Source organism: Corvus cornix, chromosome 1, assembly GCF_000738735.6.
Source record: "Corvus cornix cornix isolate S_Up_H32 chromosome 1, ASM73873v5, whole genome shotgun sequence".
In the NCBI taxonomy this organism is placed as follows: Eukaryota; Metazoa; Chordata; class Aves; order Passeriformes; family Corvidae; genus Corvus; species Corvus cornix.
Genome location: NC_046332.1, coordinates 91276015 through 91298193, shown reverse-complemented (window position 1 = coordinate 91298193; position 22179 = coordinate 91276015). Strand labels below are relative to the sequence as shown.

At 46.9% G+C, this 22179-nt stretch overlaps 1 protein-coding gene across 1 annotated transcript in view; it reads right to left on the bottom strand.

The window, feature by feature from the left end:
• Positions 1-12159: 12159 nt before the first annotated feature.
• The window catches only part of SH3RF3 (SH3 domain containing ring finger 3), a 119396-nt gene continuing 109376 nt past the window's right edge, over positions 12160-22179 (bottom strand). The window contains exon 10 of the mRNA XM_039549452.1: positions 12160-15406. Within this exon, the coding sequence (XP_039405386.1) occupies positions 15238-15406 (169 nt within the window). The 3' untranslated portion in view covers positions 12160-15237. The remainder of the gene's footprint in view (positions 15407-22179) is intronic.

Below are 22179 nucleotides of genomic sequence, written 5' to 3'. Positions count from 1 at the left end.
AAAACCTCACTTTATAAAGCGAAAATTAAAGGATTGTCCGGATTTTACTCCCCAGGAGCAGCCAGAATGGAAATTCTCAGGCAGTTTGTACTCTGTGAGAGTGGAGTGGCAGGAGGGATTCAGCAGCGTGGGATGTAAAAAGCTGGCTGGCAGGGATGAAGTTTTCGGCATGAGCAACCCGGGGGCAGAGAGGAGAGCGGCGGGGGTGGGCGTGGCGTGATAGTCGGGGGAATCCTGACCTTCCCAGGGTGGGGAGTTTGATACAGTATATTCTAATGCTTGGATGTGGAAGGCTCTTGAGATTTTTCTGCCTCATCTTAGTCGTCAAATGCACCATAGATTATTTTGATTTAAACCAGTTTAACAGTATATTTTATCATTGCACGTTTTATTTTCTTTTAATTCTAGACATAACAGCATATCCTTCCTCTTTCATCTCAGCCTTAAAGCTGAAAATACGCATTACCTAGGTTCAAAAGAATGCTCTTTGGTAATATACTCAGCAGTTTACATCCAAAAAATACCCTTCAAAGTAAAAACTGCACAGCTGATGTCCCTGTCCTGCTGTGTTGACACTGGAGCTGGAAGGCACCTTGGCTCTGTCAGGCACCGTGCAGATGCTCACTGCTTCCTGTGGTGTCTGAGGATGGGTTTGGAAGTAGATCAAAGTAGAGATTAAAAGTGCAGCTATAACCAGGTAAGACAACAGAAAACTCCCTATTTAGAAGAAAGAACTTCCATCTTGGATTTCTGACATGACTTCTTTTGGAAGCTGGAGTGAGTGATGTCTGATCCTCTTACAGAGAGGCAGTAGGACAGGAGTAGTTCTGTTGCAGCGAATGTCAGAGACAATGGAAGAAAAAAGTTCACCAGCTGAGATTCAGCAATGGCAGGAGCAGTATTTTCTCTTTCTGTCAAAGTCAATGCTTGAGTCCTGGCTCCTATAGAACCCTGAAGAGAAAGCTTTTTCTTCTCCTTTCTGAACAATGAAATAAAACATGTAATTTCATTTCATTCTGGACAAACTGCTCCTCTGGACACAATGAAACATTTTTTTCTCTGGCTCGAGAGGTTCAGTGTGGTCTCAACACTCATCTGCCATGTGAAGTTTATCCTTCAAACTGGCAGAGAGGATTTGTTCTGGGCTTGTGTGTTAATGCCTTGGGCATCCTGACGATGCTCTGGGGTGAACAGGATCTGGGCTAGGCAGCAAGGGACACTGCTCATGCCAGGTGCTCTGCAGGATGGCTGAGCCTCAGCCTTGCTTGGTGGCTGGAGGAACATCCTCAGAGCTTGACGGAACAGGTCCATCCTCACTTGGGAAGAAATGAAGGCTGTCACTACCTTTCTGCCCTTCAGATAAATGCCCCAATTGCTCAGCTGGTTGCAGGGAAGAGTCTGATGTTCAAAGGATATGTTTACCTTGGGGCTAATTTTCAAAAAATTTGGGGATTAAACCCGAGCCTTTTAGCAAAGAGAAAAATAATCTGTGTTTTTTTCTCTGTTGGTTCCCATTCCAGCACCAGCTTGCTTTTTCTTTCCACGCCTTTGTGTGATTTCATTTGTAGGTCATAAGGGTCTTATCCCCTTGCCTTAGTGTCTGCAGCCTGCCAGGGAGCCGCTGGCAGCAGGGCTGATGCAGCTGTACAATCTGCCCTGGAGGGATGGGACTCTTCCCTGGGAATGCAGTGCAGGCACATGATGATTATTTGCAAGCTTTTGGTTCATGTAATGCAAATGCAGCATGGACAAGAAGTAACATTTACCATCCTTTTGCAAAAGTTTTGAACCTAAGAGCTTGCTGAGTCCTGCTTGGGAGGGTTCGCTCATTGTTTATCAAATACTGTTTTTTAGGCACTGCTGCACAGTCTGTCACCTCTGAAGCACAGGACTGTGTGCCATGGCACCCAAAGGAAAGCAGCAGGAGGGAGGAAGCTCTGCAGTGCTGGTGGCACCTTTCTGGGGGCACCTGGATGCAATGGAGTTGCCTGTGGCCCCCTGCACCATGGTTCTCAGCAAGGCAGAGGCTCTTGCCTGGGGGCAGGGAGGGATTTCTGCATCCTTCCCCGCAGACAGTGCTATGGCAGGATCCACTGTGCAGAAATTAAATATGGATCTCAATGTCCTTAAAACTACAATATGACCCCCCGCTTTTAGTGCTGTGTAATTCCCACTGAGAAAAGCTCTTCCAGGCTGCTGTTTGCTCTCTTTCACACATGCACATGCTCATTCTTCATCTCTTGCTTTGCAGGCATATATTAACCCTTGCTTTCTGAGTGTCTCCTCCATGAAATGTCTCTGGGTTTGATTATTTTCTCCAGGAATATTGGCTTGCACCTTCTCCAGGTTATCCCTCAGTTACTCTTTTTCTGTGCAGGGTTTGTAAACCTTTCAGGCCCCGTTGTATCCTTTCTCTGTGCTCACTTGTGGCTGTAACACCTCCTGGCTCCATACTGGCTCCAAATGCAGCATGCTATTTCCGATAAAGACTAATGAGAAGACATCAGCTTGACACCAGCTCGGATGTGTGCCAGGACACGTGCTCCCCACTAGGCTGCTCCTCTGCTGTGTGCCCTGAAGGAATGAAGCAGTGACAAGCTGGCGGGTGCTCGCCTGCCAGCCAAGGGTGTGAGGCTGTGCCTTGTGCTCCTGCTGATGAGCGTGGCACAGCTGGCTCAGCTCCGAGCAGCTGGGTGGGCACTCAGGCTGGGCCATCTGCATGCCACTGGTGTGAAAAGCTGGATTAGCCCTGATGGACCCCTGAGGAGTGGGGGTTCTCCAACCCCTCCTGACCCAGCCTGAAACCCTGATGCAATGGGTAGACAGCTCTACTGGAACTGTTGGTATCAGAGAGAGCTTTTAGCCTTTGCTGGTGCTTGGAGATTCCAGACTAGCTGTATGAGAGTGTATTTATTTAGTGGCATGGCATCAGCCTGGCCAGGGACACTAATCATTATCACTCAGTGTTTAAAACTTTAAAGTGGAAGAAGTTGTAGTATGGAGAGGGGATAAACTTGGGATTTAAACCTTCTTCCCTGCTCTTCCCTGGCTAAGGTCACTTTGGTTTGTTCAGCCTACAGAAGAGGAGACTGAGGGGAGACCTCATAGCTTCCTGTAGCTTCTTCACAAGGGGAAGCAGAGGGGCAGGCACTGATCTCTTCTCTCTGGTGACCAGTGACAGGGCCTGAGGGAATGGCCTGAAATTGTGTCAGGGAAGGTTTAGGTTGGATATCAGGAAAAGGTTCTTCACCCAGAGGGTGGTTGGGCACTGGAACAGGCTGCCCAGGGAAGTGGTCACAGCACCAAGTCTGACAGAGTTCAAGAAGCATTTGGACAGCACTTGCAGGCACATGGTGTCATTCTTGAGCTGTCCTATGTGGGGCCAGGAGGTGGATTTGATGATCCCTATGGGTCTCTTCCAACTCAGTATTTTATGATTCTGTGATCCACATGGGCCCTGGGATCTCTCTGTTCATGTTTAGCTCTGAAACAAGGACATTTCCCTGTGGCCAAGAGTGCTGGAAAATAATCTTTCTGGGCCTAATGTGAGAACCTATCAAAGACTTAATTTCTGTCATTTTGTAAGACAAGGGGTAAGTATGGTAATTGCTGTCTCAGGGCTGGAGCTCCCTTTAGGCTTGCACAAAAATTGAGTAGGTGATAAGAACCAGGGCTGTGGGCAATTTTACATGGGTGAGTCTGTGCATACATATCCATTGCTTCAGAGATGAAGCACTTTTTACTGGATGCGTAAAATATGATAATTCCCCAAACGGCAGATTAGAGCAGGAAGAACACTTATTTAATGTTTTTCTACCCTTATATTTTCACAAGAGCTGGATAAAAACATTGCAGCCAGGAGCTGTTTTGTGCTTGTTGCTGGTGGACGTGCTAGCCTGCTTTGTGTCTGTACAGGCTTCACAGGTCCCACGGTCTTGGATAAGGGTTGGAGTTGCAGTAGCTTTGGGGCCACAAGGGATGGAGGACAGAAATGGGCTGAACAGGAGGAAGGAAAAAGCCACGGGTGCAGAAGCAGAACACAGCAGGACCCACCAGCAGGTGAAGAACAACCATGGGCTTACTTGCAGACCTTGCTGGGGCTGTGGGTCTGGTGGCAGAGGGGTGCCCTCCGCGCTGCCCCACTGCCGGCACTCACGGCTCTGTGTGTCGGCCACTGGCAGCCATGTCGCCCTTGGGCCAGAGCTGCACTCTCACTGGGCACCCTCCAGGTGCTGAAACAGCCCTGCCAGCCACTCCACTTCCCCCCGTGTGCCTCAGCTCCTGCTGAGCCCAGAGCAAACCCAAGAAAAGCTTGCAAAAGCATGGAGTGGGCTCAGCCAGGGTCAGGCGTGGCAGTGGCAGAGGCTGATCTGAGCTTACATCTCTCTCCCTGTGTTGAAAAGACTTTATAAACATCTGGAAAAAGAAAAACAGAAGGAGAAGAAATAAATTTGACACACTTAAAAAAATGAACTATTTAGAAATAGGTTGCAAAATGTATTCATTTAAAAACATAAGAAATACTTTAATAAATGCAAGGCAGTATTGTAACCGATTAACTTCTGAAAACCTGAGGTAAAAACTGAGCTATACTTATGAGAGTACGATGGAGATTTAAGTGAGACATGAAATAGATGTGTTCTGACTAATATATTGGATTTGCTGTAATTTTATTAAGTCTGGGGCATACCTGGCACCATGCCTTCCTTCACTTTACTGCTGCATCATATGAGCACTTGATGCTGTCAGCAGAAGGAAAGGAGCAGGCACCAAGAGTGGATTTTTAAATTCATATTATCACAATTTGGCCCAAGGTAAAGTGATGGCTTAAAGGAGCTAAAATCAAGGCCAAAGCCCATTTTGTTGTAAAGGTCTGTTCTGCAGTCCTCTTAAAAACATCCTTTTAGAGTCTCCTCAACTCATTTCTGGTTGTGCTCAAGCCATTAGAAAAGCCTGTACTGCCACGCTACCTCCCTATGATGACAGAGGGACTCGGTGAGAAAACAAAGAAAAAACTCTAATCGGCATCAAGCTGTAATGAAACTAAATTTTGCCTTAACTGCGTTCAGTTCTTGTGCCGCTGCTGTCACATGCCAGAGGCTTTTTTTCCTAATTGAAAAGGATAGCTCCCCGGGTGCTGGGGAGGCATGTGGCAGCCTTTTATTGCCGTGTGGATTATGTGCCCGCTATATTTCACACACTGCCTGGAGAAATGAGGCAGATTTTATTGATAGGAGGGACCGTCCCTCATCACGTTTTTTTCTGCCTCTCTTGCATTCTTGGTGCAGCTCATTTCCAATTTTATTAACATCTGGGATGTGGTAGGAAGGCTTCAGTACAAAAATTAGCAGAGGCCTCAGGAAAAAAAATCCCCAATGCTTGGATTACAGAGATGCACACAAGTATAATTCAGATATTTCAGTGAAGTATAATTGAGGGAAAAAATTCCCCTGAATTTGTTTGACCACAAAAAAGTTAAAGAAATTTCATTTGTCCTCAAAAAGGTTAATTTAGTCTATCAAACCAAGGAGATTAATGGAAGTGCAAAAATGAATATAGTTTAGAAACTAAGTCAGCTTTAGAAAGCAAGATAAGGCTAATGACAAAATAAATCACTTTATAACCATCTACCAAGAGTGGTTCATGACTAATGAGGTACTGGGTGGGTGTCCCTTCCTGAGTTCTGGCCGTGCCCCAGCAAGGGTGGACCAGCAGCTCTCTTGTCCTACCATCACCCACCGAGACTGCATCCTTGCATCCCGCCAGGGCTGCACTGAGCAGAGGGGATGCAGTGCTGGGCATCATCACGGGCTGCAGGGCTGTGAGACCAGCCTGCACTGCTGCCAGCCTCACCAGCACTGATATCAGCAGGACGCTTCAGTAGAGGGGTTCCAGAGTGCAGCTTCCTCTGCTCATTGCTGAGAAGAGCAGCCTTTTCTGAATGATAGAAGTTTCTCTGCATCTGTGTGAACCTGAAGTAGTTGGTGAAGAAGTTGGAGAAAGTTGGCTGACCTGGGGAGCTCCTCCTCAAGCTGCAGCCATGCTGGCAGCGGCCCTTGCCCACACCCCACCCTACAGCCCAGAGAGGGCTTGGATGCCCACATTTTGCAGTCCTAATTTTGGACTGAGCCCCCCCAGGGGACACGTGGTTCAGCAGCAGTGACGGCTGTGTCTGGGCTGGTGGGTGCCAGCAGGCTGGTGTCTGAGCCAGCACTGCCCAGGGGCCTCAAACACTGACCTGACCTGACCTGACCTGCACCCTGCCGCTGCCTGAGTTGGCACAGGGAGGGGACGACAGGGAAGGAGCCATGTTATTGATAGATGAGCCCCATCCCAGCACTCCTGGGGCTGGGCCAAAGTGCTGTGGGCTGCTTCATTCCTTCATGGTCATGCTGAACCTCGGGAGTTGCCTGGCAGTGCTGAAGGGGCAGTGGGAGATGCTGGCCCACCAGCTGCTGGAGTATCCAGCCATGTCTAGGGTGGTTTTGCTTCAGGCACCAGCCAGTATTGAGGCAGTGATGTGATGCTCCATATCCTTAGGACAACATCCTGAGCTGCTGGCTCCCCTCCCAGCAGAGTGTCTGACCCCTGGGATGGGGAATGCGGAGGCTGGGAGGTGCCTCGGGGCGTTCACTGGCTCTCTGCTTCATATAAATAACCAGACACCACCATACCTGATCCTCCCTACCTCAGAGACTCTCCCTGGCTTCTTATGCTCCCCTCTCTCAGCTAATGAGTATTTAGACAAAGCAAAACAGTGCTTTTAACAAACTGTCTTGGGCAAAATCTAGCATTAATTCGGTATGCGTTTACAGAGCAATTTACTGTCCTATGGTCAGGGTAAATGGATGGAGGTACAATATGGCAACTGCTCTTCATATTAAGCCATGGGAAATGCTCAATAATACATTTTACTGCCTTTAAATCTGAATGAGTGCTGCTCTGTTTAATTAAGAGCTCTTCTGTGAGGACTGGAGAATTGAAGGAAGGAGGACTTCATTTCTTGCTTCACTTTCCTTGTCAAGTACCTGTTTCAGAGTCCTCTGACATTATTAGAAAGTTTGGGCATTGGATGATATCTTAAATGGATCCTAATGTGGGAGGTCACCAGAGGAAATTCAGAAGCTGCCAGAATGGCCATGCCCTTCAGACAAGGGAGTCACTCACAGCTCAGACCTTGGGATGGTTTTCCTCAAGTTCCTGGTGTTGCTTTACAGCTGACATCTGAAACTCTTTCAGTGCACCCCGTGCTCTAGTTGCAAACACAGGGAGCCCTGGACCAGCTTAAATGACATCAATCAAGATGGTCTGCAGCTCAGCAAGAACTCCTGGCCTTTTTCTGGCACTAAAGGAGCAATGGTGGTGTGCATACGTAGATGTGTATGTAAATGCACATACACATGTGTGTGGTTTATGTTTTATATATATGTATTTACCACAGTAGTGGAGGCAGAGCCTGTCATATGCTCACAGAATGTTCACAAAATAAGCTGAGTTGGAAGGGACCCATAAGGATCATCGAGTCCAACTCCAGGCCCTGCACAGGACACCCCAAGAGCCACACCCTGGGTTCAACTTGTGGAGCAATGACCACTGTCTGTCCCTCATCTTGGCTGCTCCCAAGAGCTGCAGGTTGTCAGCCACGTCTCCAAAGCCTTTGGAAAATGACCTGCTGTGTTTTCTAACAGCAGTAAGTTAAACAAGTGTTCTAAAATCGGTCGAATTTGTGAAACTCCCCACAGTCCTTCTTCTCCCGTGGTTCAGTGAGTCCCTTTCAAGGGATGCCCTGGCTGGTCCCTAAAGGTCTCTGTCACAGTGACAGTGGGTGAAACTAAATTCTGGCTATCCCCTCCTGAATGGGGCTACAGTCACTACTCATTGATTTCCCTTTCTACAAATCCAGCTTATTGTGGCCTTTCCTGTTGTATCCACTTACACTCAAATGTCCTTTTATTCACAGATTTGTGTGTGTTATTTGGCTGGTCTACACCAAGTGGTCTACAGGCCCAGCAATTTATACACACACAGCTTGTGTCACTTTCACAGATCTATTGCTTTTTTCCTGTCTTGCAGAATTTCATGCTCATTTTTCTGTATGAGACATATTTAAATTGGAAAATAAAAGTGACACATTAATCCTTTCCTTCCTTTGCCTCCCTGATGAGCAAAACTCTTGGAGTAAACTCAAGCCTGTTTCTTAATTTATGGAGAAATGCAGAAGTCTAAATCAAGCTCCGAGAAGATTAGATTACAAACTTGGAGTGGAAAAACTTGAGGGAGACCAATTCTGCAAGCTGCTGAGGGCTTCGAGTTATTGAACCCCCTGAGCTGCTATGGACAGCTCTTCCCTCCCAGGACAAGACAAAAGAAAACTCTTTCCCTGTGGAAAATGCCACATGGTGCAGACTCCAGCACGGGCCCTGCTGTGGATGCCAGCCCGGCACGCTGCCCGTGTGGTGCAGTGCCCGGATAGTGCGGAGCGTTGTGCAGGAGCGCTGTGCTGGGCAGGTCTGAAAGTTTTGACTTTTGCAGTGACTTTTTTTCACAACCAACTGGCACAAAAGCTGCTGCACATCCAGCGTGGGGTATCCAGCATGAGAGGTAACCCCAGCACACGGTGGTGTCTCAGGAAGCAGCTGGTTGTGGCTTCATTTTACTTTTTCAGCTGGGTCCTGTAACCGTTCCTGAGAGATTGGAGATACCTGAGCAGTGCTGGCGTGTATAAACCTGGTAATCTAACAAGAGAAATAGGCCACGAGTTCAGCAAATGCTTTTCTGCCTCTTCGAGGCACAGCAGTGTGTTTCATCAGAGGAGAACAAGCTGGGAGCAATAGACATAACAGGATTAAAACGATGGCTGCTCTGTCATTTTCCATGCTAACCTGGGTGCCTGAGAATTGCTGAAATATGGTTGAAATGCCGCCGCACTGCATCTTATTTAAAAAAGTGATTTGTTAAAAGAAAATCCACACCAAATAACTGAATCTGCTCCATTAAAATAGTATGTAAACATTGGCCCCACGGTTTAACCATCACACATTTTGATAGCCTTTAGCAACTGAAAGGCAATTCTCTCCCCCCTCTGCATTATTATATAACCTCATCAGAAGATAAACAGCCTCCCTACCCCCAAACATTTTGTAATTTGCATTTAGATTGTTTGGTGCCAATGTTCAGGATAAGATACTTCCTAGCTCTGTCAAACAAAACCTGATTGTCATTTAGCAGAGTGGCAGTCAATTTATGTTTCCATTAACGCAGATCCCAGACAATTATCTGGGGAGGGGAGAGGTAGAAACCTTAACAAATTGCCCTCCTGCCTTCAAGGCTGATTTTCCGGTGGGCAGCTGTAGGGCAAATTCGACATACCCATGAGGGAGAGAAAGGGAATGCCTTTCTGCTATTTCTGGGGAGAGAAGTGTGGGGGCAGCTCCCAGACCTCTGGGCTGTGCGGCATCACACGAGAGCCAAGTGCCTCGTGGAGGCAGCAGTGATGTGGGGCAGGGTCATCGCCCCCTGGCCAGGGATGTGTCAGATTTTGACTCCCAGCCTGATTCAGTGGCAGAGACAGGGATCTCAGTGGGTTTCCTTGGGCGTGTGTCCACTCAGCAGCTGGAGATGCACTGTCAGGCACTGCCCTGTCTCCAGTCCCCTGGGCTGTGCCCGTGCCATCTGTGGGGACCCTGGCCCTTAAGCACTCATTGTAGTCCTCCTTGGCCAGGTGGGATGGCAGAGGACATGCCCTGCTGGCAATGGGATTTCCCTCCACACCTGCCACGCACACCCCACAGCTGCGCTCCTGGGGCCGGCCAGGGGGTTGCACACACTGACAGGACTGACAGGAGCTCTACCAAGCCCTTGTGCAGAGGCAGAACACAAATGTAATATGCTTTCCTTCTCTGACAGTAAGTTGAAGACACTTCTCCCTTCCCTCCTGTCTTAATGACTGCATTTTTCCTGTGCCCCCTTACTTAGCTGTGCTCCCCATCACTCCTGTGCTCCCCATGAGGACTCCATGCATGACAGCAGCCTCTCCACCAAAGGCAGCTCCCCTGTCACTCACCCCTGTCGTTTTCTGGAGAACAGCACTGATGGCATTGACCAACCCAAGGTTTCCCTAGGCAAGGCATTTCCCCCAAGGACACTTGCCCTTAACTAAAAAGCCAGTGCTCTCCTCTCCAGTGCCCTCTCTGAGAGGGGTGGGCAGTAGCACCAGTGCAGCCCTGCTCCCCAGCAGCGCTCCTTGCTCATGGGCTTTTCTGCACGCACGTATGTGTGTCACACAGGAGGTCACAAAGCTCATAATCCTGTGTGCAAGACCGTTCCTGTTGCCTTTGCAAAAACACTGTGTTGCATCTTGGCTGGTGCAAAAGAGCCATTTGTGTTGGAAACAGCTTTGAGTGACTCCCTGGCCAAGTCAGCAGGATGCTGGCTGCTTTTGCCTGGGGCTGCTGGGGTCTCCTTAGGGAGCAAAGAAGAGACCCAAGTAGAGGTGGGCTGACCTGCAGCTGAGCTGTACTGTAAACGTGGGGGACTCACACAGGCTGTCTGGCACGTGCTGCAAAGGAACCACCCTGGTACAAGCTCTTTGGTGTCCTGGCTTGTGGCCCCTTTGCGGCACCTTGGGGCAGGTGGTGCTGCTTGGTGACTGAGAAAAATCGAGTGGTTTTCTGAAGGGAGGGGAGACATCCATGCCCCAGTGATTGGAAATACATCTGTGGCCACGTGGAAAGTTATTTTTGCTACACGAAAGGCTGGGGCGCGAAGACACGGCCTTCTCCCGACTGTATCACCTCTTGGCTTCCCTTCCAGTACAGCTCATTTATTTGGTTTGGCATCAACTAACCAAGCCATGGAGCTGCCAGGTTCACCATGTACAAGGAGCTGCTGATGTCAGGAAGAGCTTTTGGCTGCAGGAAAGCCCTGCAGATGTTGTCCAGGTGGTTCTGCTCTCCACGAGCATTTAGGAACAATTTTACGATGATTATTTTTCTTTCAAAACATGGCCTAAATTCCTATCAGGCACTGGAGCAGAAGCATGGGGCAACATGCGGTACGAAGGCTGGGTGAGGTGTGTGGTATGTGCTGGCAGCAGGGGACTGAGAAATGCCAGAGGAACAGGACCTGGCAAAGTGTGGAGGGGACTGGCACTCCAGACCAGCTTGGAAGTAGCTGGCAGGCTCCTCTGTGCAGCGTTTGGCACCACACTGCTTGCCAGGCAGGGCCGCCAGCAAGGCCTAGCCAAGGGAGAGTTGTTGCCTGCCCACATTTAAATTCTAGTTGTTCCCATGTTTCAGAATTTTGAGTCAGGATCCAGCTGTGGCAAAGAGAGACTCATGTCACCTGCCATGCAGATGACCTGGTGCGTTAGCTGTGCCTCGCTCCTCCCTGCCCTATGTGCTCCCAACTGTGCAAAGAATCACCACCCATGGGTGCCTCTCCCAGAGGTGCCTCCCAGCCAAATCAAGGCAAACACAACCAGACTCACTCATGGACTCACATTCCTTCTCCAGATGCTCTGCACTGTGCTGCTGAATGGGAATCTCAGGCCTTGTCCAAAAATGAGCTCACACCCCTCACCTGAGTTAAGGGGCATTCAGTTGCCCAGGGTACAACCTGCTCCTTCCTGTCTCCCAGTTCCTTGGCTGTGCATTGCCTGGAGGACACATGGACCCTGCTGGCACCACACCCAAGCCTACCCAGGGCAGGAGGAAAGGGGTCTTCCTCTGCCTACAAACCTGCTCAACCCTGTGACCTCAGAGCACCCCTGAAGCCCATTAACACTATTAGAGGCTGCTCTTTTCCTTGCAAATTTTCTGCTTCCACATCCCCTCCTAGCCTCTCTGCCACAGCCTTACCCTTGCCACCTTGCTCCCTCTTCCTGGCCTGTCCCCACTCCCTTTCTCTGGACCTATGCACCTCTTCTCCACAGGTAAGTTGTTAACTTCTCAAGATTTTGAAGAAATCCCGGATGTGCCAAAAGAAGAATCAAAGATTCTGACTCCTGTTCAGACATCTCTTACCCCTAACAGGTTTTTATTTATGTGGGAATAACTAACTACAGGGTTTGCAGAGGAGTCTTCCCTATTTTCTTTGCAAACCTCAGAGCCACTTATGCTGCTTGTTCACCTCGTTGTCTAATAGAGAGCGAAACCTCAGTCATGTTGCCTTAATACTTATTTTATTTAAAGAATCAGAAACACAGTCATTGTAGTTCATTTGTACTCATATCTGCCAACATTTCCTAAACCACGTTAACATTAATGTATAACAAAAACATTTTCTGAGCTGTGCAAAGTTCAAAGGAATTGTTCAATTACTTGAACCCATTTCTAGAAGAACAAACCTGGCATTTTACAAACTGAGGCCACCAGAAGGAATCTTTTCCCCGCCCTGTTGCAGGAGATGGAGATGCCCTCTCCTCCCCCTTTTCCTGGCATGACAGGTAAAAACTAGACCACAGTATGAGTCGAACCTCTCTCAGTCCAGGACTTTCTGACTGGCACTGGGTCATGTTTTTGTATCACTGGGCTGTATCAAGTTCACCTTAATACTTGTGCTCCTGGCATGGAAGTGATTTGTCCAAGAAGATTACTCAGTAACCCAAACTGTGATGATAAGCAATAAAGAGGGCCCAGAAACAGCTGCTATCAAAATAGAACACCTCCCCACCCCCTCCCCCCCATATTTTTCCTAGCAGAAGGTATGACTGGAAGGGTTGTCGACCATTTAAAAAACCATCATCCTCCTTGCAAAATATATTTTAAAGCACTGATTTAATGATATGACATCTGGACATTTTCCTTGATACTCTCACACACCAACTTTTGTCCTCTTAGAGTTAAGCATAAAAAGGTGGAAATCTGGAACCATTTTAGATCTGGCTAAATAGAATAGGCAGCATGCAAGCTGTCATCCTGTTTCGTTTTTCTGACTGTAGTAAATACACCATGGAACAGAATTTTAAGAGCGTTTTAACCACTGTAAGTTGTCAGAAAAAATCTCATCTCTGACAGATCTAACCCAGAAGTTTTATTGGAATCAATAACACACATTTTGGCATTGCTGACTGCCTAACTGTGCGGTTTACTGTTTGAGGTGCAGTGACACCAGTTCTGACCTGGACCAAATAAGTGGAACAGATATGGCTCTAATCTCAAGCAAGTCTTTCCAGAAGACGTTTTTTCGGTCTCTTATTGGTTATAAAAAGGCAATTTCCTCTCAACAGTAACTAAATTTTTAGTGACTGACTCATTACAATCTGGAATATCAACAAATGCGGCAACATCAAGTATAAAAAGAAACACCCTGAAAGTGATGCCTCCTGGTTTGAAAGTGCTATACTTGGCCATGAACTGTGTTTCTGGAATTGGTTTGTTAACATGTGACAGCAAGAAGAACTTATTTTACAAAGTCACAGAGCTGAACTTAAATAGGAATGCTCACTTACATGGGTTTTGATATGTACTAGTACACACGGCTTGAATGAAAACAAAACTTACACCTTCGCATATGAAATACTGGTAACGCAGTGATGATGTTCACCCACCGGGCCTCTTCGTTTTAATAAGATCATCTCCAGGTTACAGTGCCTCCGACACGCTTTCAAACACCCACCACATGTGGGCTTTGGCAAACAGCCAGCTGCTGTCAGAGGCAAGGTATGGATACAGCTATGAAAAGCCTTTCAACACGATTCACTCCTCAAGAGCCGACATCTTTTTAAATACTCTCAACAATTGCATTAGGACTTTTTTTTCTCATTCTTTTTCATACAAATAACTGGCTAAACTCACATTTATTGCACCTTTAAGTCCCTGGTAGATGGAAGCTTATATTGCCTGATACAGTTTGTATTGTAGCTTGACGATGTTAAGAAATCCAACAGTCTCCAGAACTGTACATTTCTACAGTAAGAAATCACATTTCTGTAACACTAATTACTGCTGTCGCAGACCAGCTCTCATCTCCGTCATGCAACGACAGAGGAAAACTCCATGGTCCCTGTGTGCGATAGAACCTGCAGTGTTCTTCTTATTGCCATGAAAAAGTCAATTAAAATGACTCCTCTGGGAATTACTTCCAATTCTGGAGTCATTATCACTCTCCAGACAGAACGCTGTGCTTCAGCATGGATCTTCAGCCACTCTAAATATGCAGGAGAGAGCAAGCATGTGTGTGTTGCACAGGCAGCTCCCTCAGGTGTATTTATCGGTGACCATGCAGCTTTTTCTCTTTTCCTCTATGAAGCAAGAACAAGCAGTCTGATCTCAATCTTCAGGTACGTTTCTAATTTTGTATGTTGAATGCAAATCTTGTTGCAGCCTCTCTGTTTAACCAAATCTTTAACGATTAAAAAAAATAGCACCAGATGTATGAAAAAGAGGAAATGTCTGATCTAGTAGGAATATATATAAAGTAGAGCAATTCTTACAGTAAAAAGGTACGTTGTACAAAAAAGCAATGGAAAGTGATACCGAAGGACAAAAAATCCATGCTGCATATAATACGGGCAGAAGACAGGCAAAAGGGATTCTGCTCAAATAACCACAGTTTAATGGTGGAGCCGTACTTCCTCCAGGACCTCCCTGGCAGCAGTGCCAGGACACGGGGTGGTGTGGGACTCTGAGTACTAACACACTCACTGACAAACCTGCGCAGCATATCTTTGAGGTATATAGAAAGCATGACATTAACATTTTGGACTCCTCATTCTTACTTGCACAATGATGCACTGGTCTTTAGCTGAGGTTTTCTCCACCCTCCCCTCTTCTTCCCTTGGTAAAAACAAAATCCCAGTTTAAGAGCTTCCTAGCACACCTCCTTGAACTCTCAAATCCATCTTGCATAGGCCAGTAATAAGAACACTGCAGCTCTGACAAATAAGTTACAGCAATATAACAGCTTTCCTCTTAATTTTTTTTAAAGATATCTTCTCTATAATTTACACAAAAGGTTAACAGCCAGAGTTTCGGTTACTACAGTCCAGATGGGCATCCTTTCAGTCTGTGATTCCAGGTGGAAGGCACTACTTCAACATACCACTGTATGCACTGCACACGGTCTCGGGAGCACAGCGGGGCACTATGTCTCCAGAGCTGCAGACTGAAGGGCCTGGGGGAAGTCTTTGGAAATAAAAATGGCAGTGGTTATCAGTCCAGTTTCTCTTTGCTGTCTCTTCTTGTGCTATGTGGTTTCCCCTGAAAGCTCCTCAGTTGAGAGAGCGGCGATTCGTCCTCAGAAGCTCTCGACAAAGCTCCCTGGGAAGAGGCCCGTCCTGCCGTTCCTCTGCAATGTCCCTTTGTACCAGCCGTCCTCCCGCTTCTTGTGCACAAACACAATGTCACCTTCCTTCAGTTCGATCTCCGCCTCGCTCTGCGGGGGGTATGGGACCACAACGCGGTACCTTTGGAGAAAGAAGTGCAAAGACTTGGTTAGTCTGCACTCGATGGGAGCTGCGGGGCACCAGTACCAGAGATCTTGGGGAAAAAAACTTTTGGAAATATCAGTAAGTTACATTTTCACACACAGTTGTATGCAATGCAGCTACATTTTCTACTACAACTGAGTAAGGTGGAAATTTCTGGACAGCTTGGCTGGAGAATTGACCAGGACGTACTCTGGAGCCAGTCCATGAAAGCAGGAGTGTGTTTTCAAATGGATGGACCACTCATGGTGTCCCTGCTCCCAGCTGTGTGCTGAGCCTGTGCCAGGACTTGGCTGCTTTATCCTATCCTACATCTCTGCTGCAACATGTCTTATTCAGCTCTGCATCTGCTCCATCTGAACATCATAGCATCATACAATGATAGAGCAGTTTGGGCTGGAAGGGACTTTAAATGGTAATCTAGTTCAACCCCTCTGCCAGGGACAGGGACATTTTCAACTCAAGCATGTTGCTCAGAGCCTGTGTGTCAACGGCGTAAGTCAGCTGGGTGTCATATGCAAACTTCTTGAGGGTGCCACCTACCCGTCTATCTCATTGATGAAGATATTGAACAGTACTGGTCCCAGTGTGGACACCTGAGGGACACCACTTGTCACTGATGTCCACTGAGACATTGAGCCATTGACCACTACCCTCTGGATGCAACCATTCAACCAATTCCTTATTGTCCAAATAGTCCACCCACGAAATCCATCCTTCTCCAATTTAGAGAGAGATGTTGTGAAGGACCATGTCAAAGACCTTACAGAAGTCCAGATATATGATACGCTCTCTTCCCTTGTCCACTCATGATGAAAAATGGGGTTTGAAGTGCTCCCACTGCCTGTGACACCAGCAGATGTTAGCTAAAGCAGTTCACATTTTTCTTCGTATAATGTTTCCTGAGAATGTACTTTGGGTCCCTCAAACCTGGAAGGGAAGCTAAAATGGAAAGATATCAAGTGACTTTCAAAGCACTCTCCAAACCAGTGGGGAGCCCCAGTCCTGAACCATTCACAGGGCTCTCTGGGAACTTAGTTTTCAAGTGTCACTTCATTTCAATGAAGTAATGATGTGTATGAGCCTGATACAGCTATTCTGCACTCAGAGCTTATCAGCAGGCATCCTTCTGAGAGAGCACAGACTGGGCCATTTTATATCAACGCACTTGTGTGCAGAGCAGGGAATATATTTCTACTGCACGATTGTTTTTTACCTTCAGCACTTTTGCAGTCATCTGGTGTTTGGTTAACAGTCAATAACTGTCTTGCTAATTGCAAAGTAATGAATATAGTAAGATAGTTAAAAGTTGCCAATTGATTACCTAAAGCTCATCTCCTGAGAATTAATATATCCACAACTGCTGCCTGGCCACCAATGCCTGAGTCCTGTCTGTAACAAGGTGAGTATTTATTTAACATAATATCCTGCCCCTGGGGACTTTGGCATACCCTGGAGGCTGTGGACCACTCCCTGAGGCCATCCCCAGTGAGACAGTACCAAAGCAAGGGGCTCTCCAGTGGCAGTCACCCATTTTCCTTGCAGACTTTGCTCAGGTGCCTAGTGACTGCAGTTCTGAAACTCGGCACTCCACTTTGACCTGACACTGGAAATATCAGCTTTGATGCTATGTCTGGACACCTCTACAGCCAAACAACCCATTACTTGGAAAAGCATTAAACTCCCTTTGGAGCAGGGGCTCTGTTCTAACACCTTACTATGGCCTTTTTATCTTGACACAGCAACACGGTCGTGGAAAATATATATGTTCAAGTGCCATCAAAAATTTGCAGATCCTCTCTGTACCTTGGTTAATAAATCTAGTTGTCACTTCCCTCCTCTGTGGAAAAGCAAATAACAGGGGTTGAAACGTGTGCTGCTGGCTGGCTGCAGGAAAATGGTCTATCAAGCTATCATCTGTGGAACTGCTACACTTATATTATGAAGCTTTGCCAATTACACTCATTATGCAAATGAATGCACACATTATTTCAAACACTCTGCTGCAGTGTTGATTAATTAAATTATCAGAGTGGAACAATTTCAGCTAGGATGATGCCAAGTTTCAGATCTCACTACTCTTATGCACAATCACAGCACATCGGAGCTCTGCATCAGGAACTCAAGAGGCCTTGAGAAAGAAAAAAGGTTGGACCTCAATATGAGTTGAGTGCTGTGGAGGTACTCACAGACCATTTTGGCAGGTCAGGAAACAGAAACTCAGAAAAAGGTGGTGTCTTGAGCAGGGTCACTCTAAAGACCCAGCTGGGACTGGCAGCACCTCGCGTCATACCAAAAGCACAGAGCCTTCCTTTTAAAGCCAAACTTCGTCCTCAGAGTGATGAGCTGCTAGTCCCTAAATGGTTCACATGAGGAGGCAGGTGACCACACTCAACAGGAATGCATCCACCATCATAAAAGGGGTTCTACACAGCATCTTCTTAGCAATTTAGAAAAATAAATCTCAGTCACTGCATTATAAAATGAGGCACTTTTTCCCATTCAGGAAACCCTAAATGCTACGGTTTAAATTTAATTAACTACAGTACCTCACAAGATAGCACCGATGAGGTTTTTGATAGAACAACAAAATAACAGCTCCGAAAGACCTTGCAAATCAGTTAAGAGCTCCTCTGTGAGAGATGGAAAAAGATGCGATGCCTTTCCCCACGAGAGGTTTGAAGCAGGGCCTGGGAGAGGCAGCCCGGTGGGGGCTGCAGGGGCAGCAAGCGGGCAGTGTGCTGGCACAGGGAGCTGTGCCGCCCCTCCGCACCTCCAGGTGGCACCTCAGCCTCGCTTATCCGCCGGAACGGAATTGCAAGGACAGCTATTAGCCATATTTTTTTGGCAGAAAAGGTCTCTTCTCCCAGACATCCTCCCTCACTCCGAAAAAGGCAGTCCGGGATACTTCTATTTATAGCTCCCATTTTTATTTCCCTTTCTGTCCCCTTTTCAAGAATATGCTATAAAATTGTAGGTTTTCTTATACCAAACTGTCGCTTGGCATTTTAGATGGATCTCAGTCTTCTCAATTTTGTCTGTGCCACATTACACCTCTAAATTACCAAAATGCTAATTAGCTGGGCAACAATTATGATGACAAATGTGGCAACCACCTCTGACTACTATTAATAATATTTGGTATTTTCTGTTGTAAGTGGTGTAAATCTGCCTTATATAGTTACAATTCTGCCAAATGTTAATCATTTTGGCCCAAATTCTCCACAGTAGTTGGCTGTATCAGGCCAAGGGTCCAACATACAGCCCAGTAGCCTCATCACTTCCAAGAATAACATGAGGGGTTTTGCAGCACGAGCAGGACCCATATGAGCACTTCCACAAACTGCTCTCAGGTCCCATACTTGGGAGCAAAGACTTATCCTGTGGTCTCACTGGTCTGTCAGGGATAGTGTTCCTTCAGAAAATCACCCACTCTCAGCCAGGTTAAATGCATTCAAACCACCCCAAAATGGCACATGTTTAGGCTTGTATGAGCACTGAAAGTAAAATCTCTGCTGATTCATGCTCCAAGCTGTCCTAGCTCTGTGGGACCTCAGAGGTTGCATTTCTCTTCCTTTCTTAGCACTGGGCCCCTCTTTTGTTTTTCTCTTACGGGACAGACTTGATGTTGGACATGCTCAGGGCTGGCTGCCATGGCATCCTTGGATTGAGCACTTCATCCCTGGAGGCCACTGTCCAGGATGCGCAGTGGCCTGGGAAGGGTCTTTGGTGCCCAAGAGATAATACATGAAGAGAGGCTGCAAGTAGTATCAGCAAGGACAGGGGATGGGTTTTGCCCAGACAGGGAAACCCCAAGGAGCTGGAGAGTGGGGTAGAGAAAGGGACGAGGTGGAGGAAGAGGGAGGTGGATGGGAGAAAAACTGGGAGCAGAAGAAGAAATGCGACTGTGTGACTGTGATGAAAACTGGAAGCCCTGATAGAAAGTGTGGGTATGGCTGCTGAGGGGGGAAGCTCTGCTGAGCTGAGTCTGGGAGAGCAAAAAGCCTTGGTGGGAGGGAGCGTGGGGCAGGGACATGGCATCCCAAGAAATAGGAGACTGCATCAGTAGGGGCTGGCACTGGGGCTGAGGGTGGGATGGGCACCCTGGCAGCAATTACCTCACTGAGCTGGGAATAGGTCCATCCTCTGCTGCCAGCGAAGACCTTGCAATCCCACTGTCCCCTGTCTTCATAGCACTTGTTTTCACAGTCAAAAGAAACACCTCTCCCACCCAGCCCTCCATTTGCTACTCCTACTGAAATCTGGAAGGTGCAAATAAGACTCCTAACCTCAAACAAATGTCACATGATTTGAGTTCTGGTTTTGTTTCTTTTAAAGAAGCAAAATGATTAAAAATATCATGTGTGTAGATACATAAAGACATCTACAACCTTGAAAGAACCTGAGTGTTTCACACTCATGCATCTGAGATGAAGAAACAGGCAAATAAAACTGCCCATGACTTTACTTCTGCTGCCTTGCAATATAATCTTTCATTATATGACTGCATACTATTTTTCCCATAGGATGCCTGCTTCATTTAGTGCACAAGATGCTACTCTGGATGTGAGTCAAAGTTTTGACATGGGACCCACCCCACCTTTTGCAGAGGTTGGAATATCTCTAGCAAGTGACCATGATGAAATTCACTGAGTAGTGCAGATGTGGGGAAAGTGGCTTCTTTTACTCCTCCAGCTGCAAAGCCTCGTGCCACACTTTCCACAGAGAAAGAGACTCATCTCATGCACACTGGCTGCGTAGGAGTCTTGTCTGGTCTAAATGACTCATACAGGCCCTCTGTCAGCGTGCAGGCAGGCACTGAACAGTATTGATCAGAACTGATCAGTAATTAAGGGCTGAACTCAGGCCTGGACACTGTAAAAAAAACCCCAAACCACTCATTGAGTAAATATGTGTATCCAGGACACTGATGGAACTAGAGCAACTTAAGAAAATGTGCAGTAAGGCAAATTAGGTCTTCAGGGCTAACCTCCAATCTGATCCCATTTACAGTGCTTGAATTTGGATGCTTACTGCAAGTTCTGTTTCTCAAAGTATTGTGCACTATAGATGCGTGAATCCAGTCCTGTGACTCCAACAGGTCTCTTACGCGTTAGGGGTACACAAATAGTTTTGGAGGGAATGGATAATCAGTGCCAATGGAGCATCTAGCCCAGTTGGCCATTGCTCTTGTTTACCAGTGGAGCTGTGTTTTTTCATCCTTTCACTGGTAAATTGCAGAACCTGCAAAGTACCTCTGCACACTACAAGCCAAAATCTGCTTCTCCATAGTAGGGTGTCTGAATCAGCAGCCTTTGAAGAACAAGTCTCAGTTGGGTCTTTTACCTTTCTGCTGGAAATATCTCAGGATTCAATTTCTGAGATGGTTGATTCTAGTTTCCCAGTCCTAAGGCAGGCATCCCTACTCAGAGAAGCACTTAACCATGTGCATGCATGTCACTGTTCAGTCAGAAATTACTCCTTGGGTCATTTCTCTAGTATCACTTTCCAGGAATGAAAAGAACCCTTCTTCTGCTTTCTTTTTTGGCAAAGAAGACATACGAGCACAGCAAATTGAAGTCAATGGGTGTTAAGCACATGCTTGAATGCTTCCTTGAATTGGGATCTCAATCTCTAATGTGGCAGTGATTTGTAGAAAGATACATGGAAACATGGAAGGATCTATTTTAAGGGTCAAACTTACTGTTCCTATCTTATTCTGCAGCACTGTTGTGGCTATGACTTGGTTGAAGGCTGCACAAAAACCATAGAAACACAGTACAGATATGCCAGTCAGGACAGTAAGTCTGGCCACAGCTGCTTTATCACAATATAACATGGCAGAGTTAGTGCCAGTTACTATAAAAGAGTCAACAACGCGTGACATGTTTTACTCAGGTTTGCCTCTGGGAACAGTGCCAGGCAGCGAGGGGAACATGACTCACGCACACACACATACACACTCAACTCTCCTGTTTTGCTTAACGTACAGTCACATTTTCTTGAAGGGGGTGGCAAGGAAAGTATTTTGTTTTGGTGCTGCCAGGCACACAGCACACCCCTCCTGTGAGCTGACACCGTCAGTGGGATGTGGGCAAGGCTCTGGCACAGTGCCTGCCTCACCACAGTGTGTCCCTGTACTGGTCCCGTTTCTCGCACCAGCAGAAACTGGATGGAGCAGTAGGTGGAAAAGAGTGTGTGGGGCACACACAGCCTGACAGGGTATTCACTTGGCAGTCAATCACTGCCACGTGAAGTGACAAGGACACCACCTGGGAAATTTCTCTGCCCTGCTGCTTGGACTGCTGGATGCTTTATGGCAGAGAGCAGCTGAAGGAATGTGGTTTTATAAACTGATAGTGGGAACTACACCCAGAAGGCAGAGATGGGCTCTGACTATCCCAGCAAACCAGACAAATATGAAGGCTAAATGACAGGAGAGCTAGGAGTAATTTCCTTCCTAATCCAGTCATCTATAGCCAGGCTTTGGAATATCAAGAAGAATAAAATTGTTTTCCTCTCTATGTACAAAAAAAAAAAAAAAGAAGACAGACTATAATCATTAATAGCACCTCCAAGAGGGTGAAGCTTGCTTGCTTCACCTTTCTGCCTACTGGCTGCAACACCCAGAAAGGTCTGCACTCTCAGGCAGCAGAATAGGCAATTCATCCCTTAAACAGTGAGTGAGCTGCAAGCAATCAGTGCCCTTTAATGCACCTCTTGGTGCACTGGGTTTGATCAGTAACCTGGAT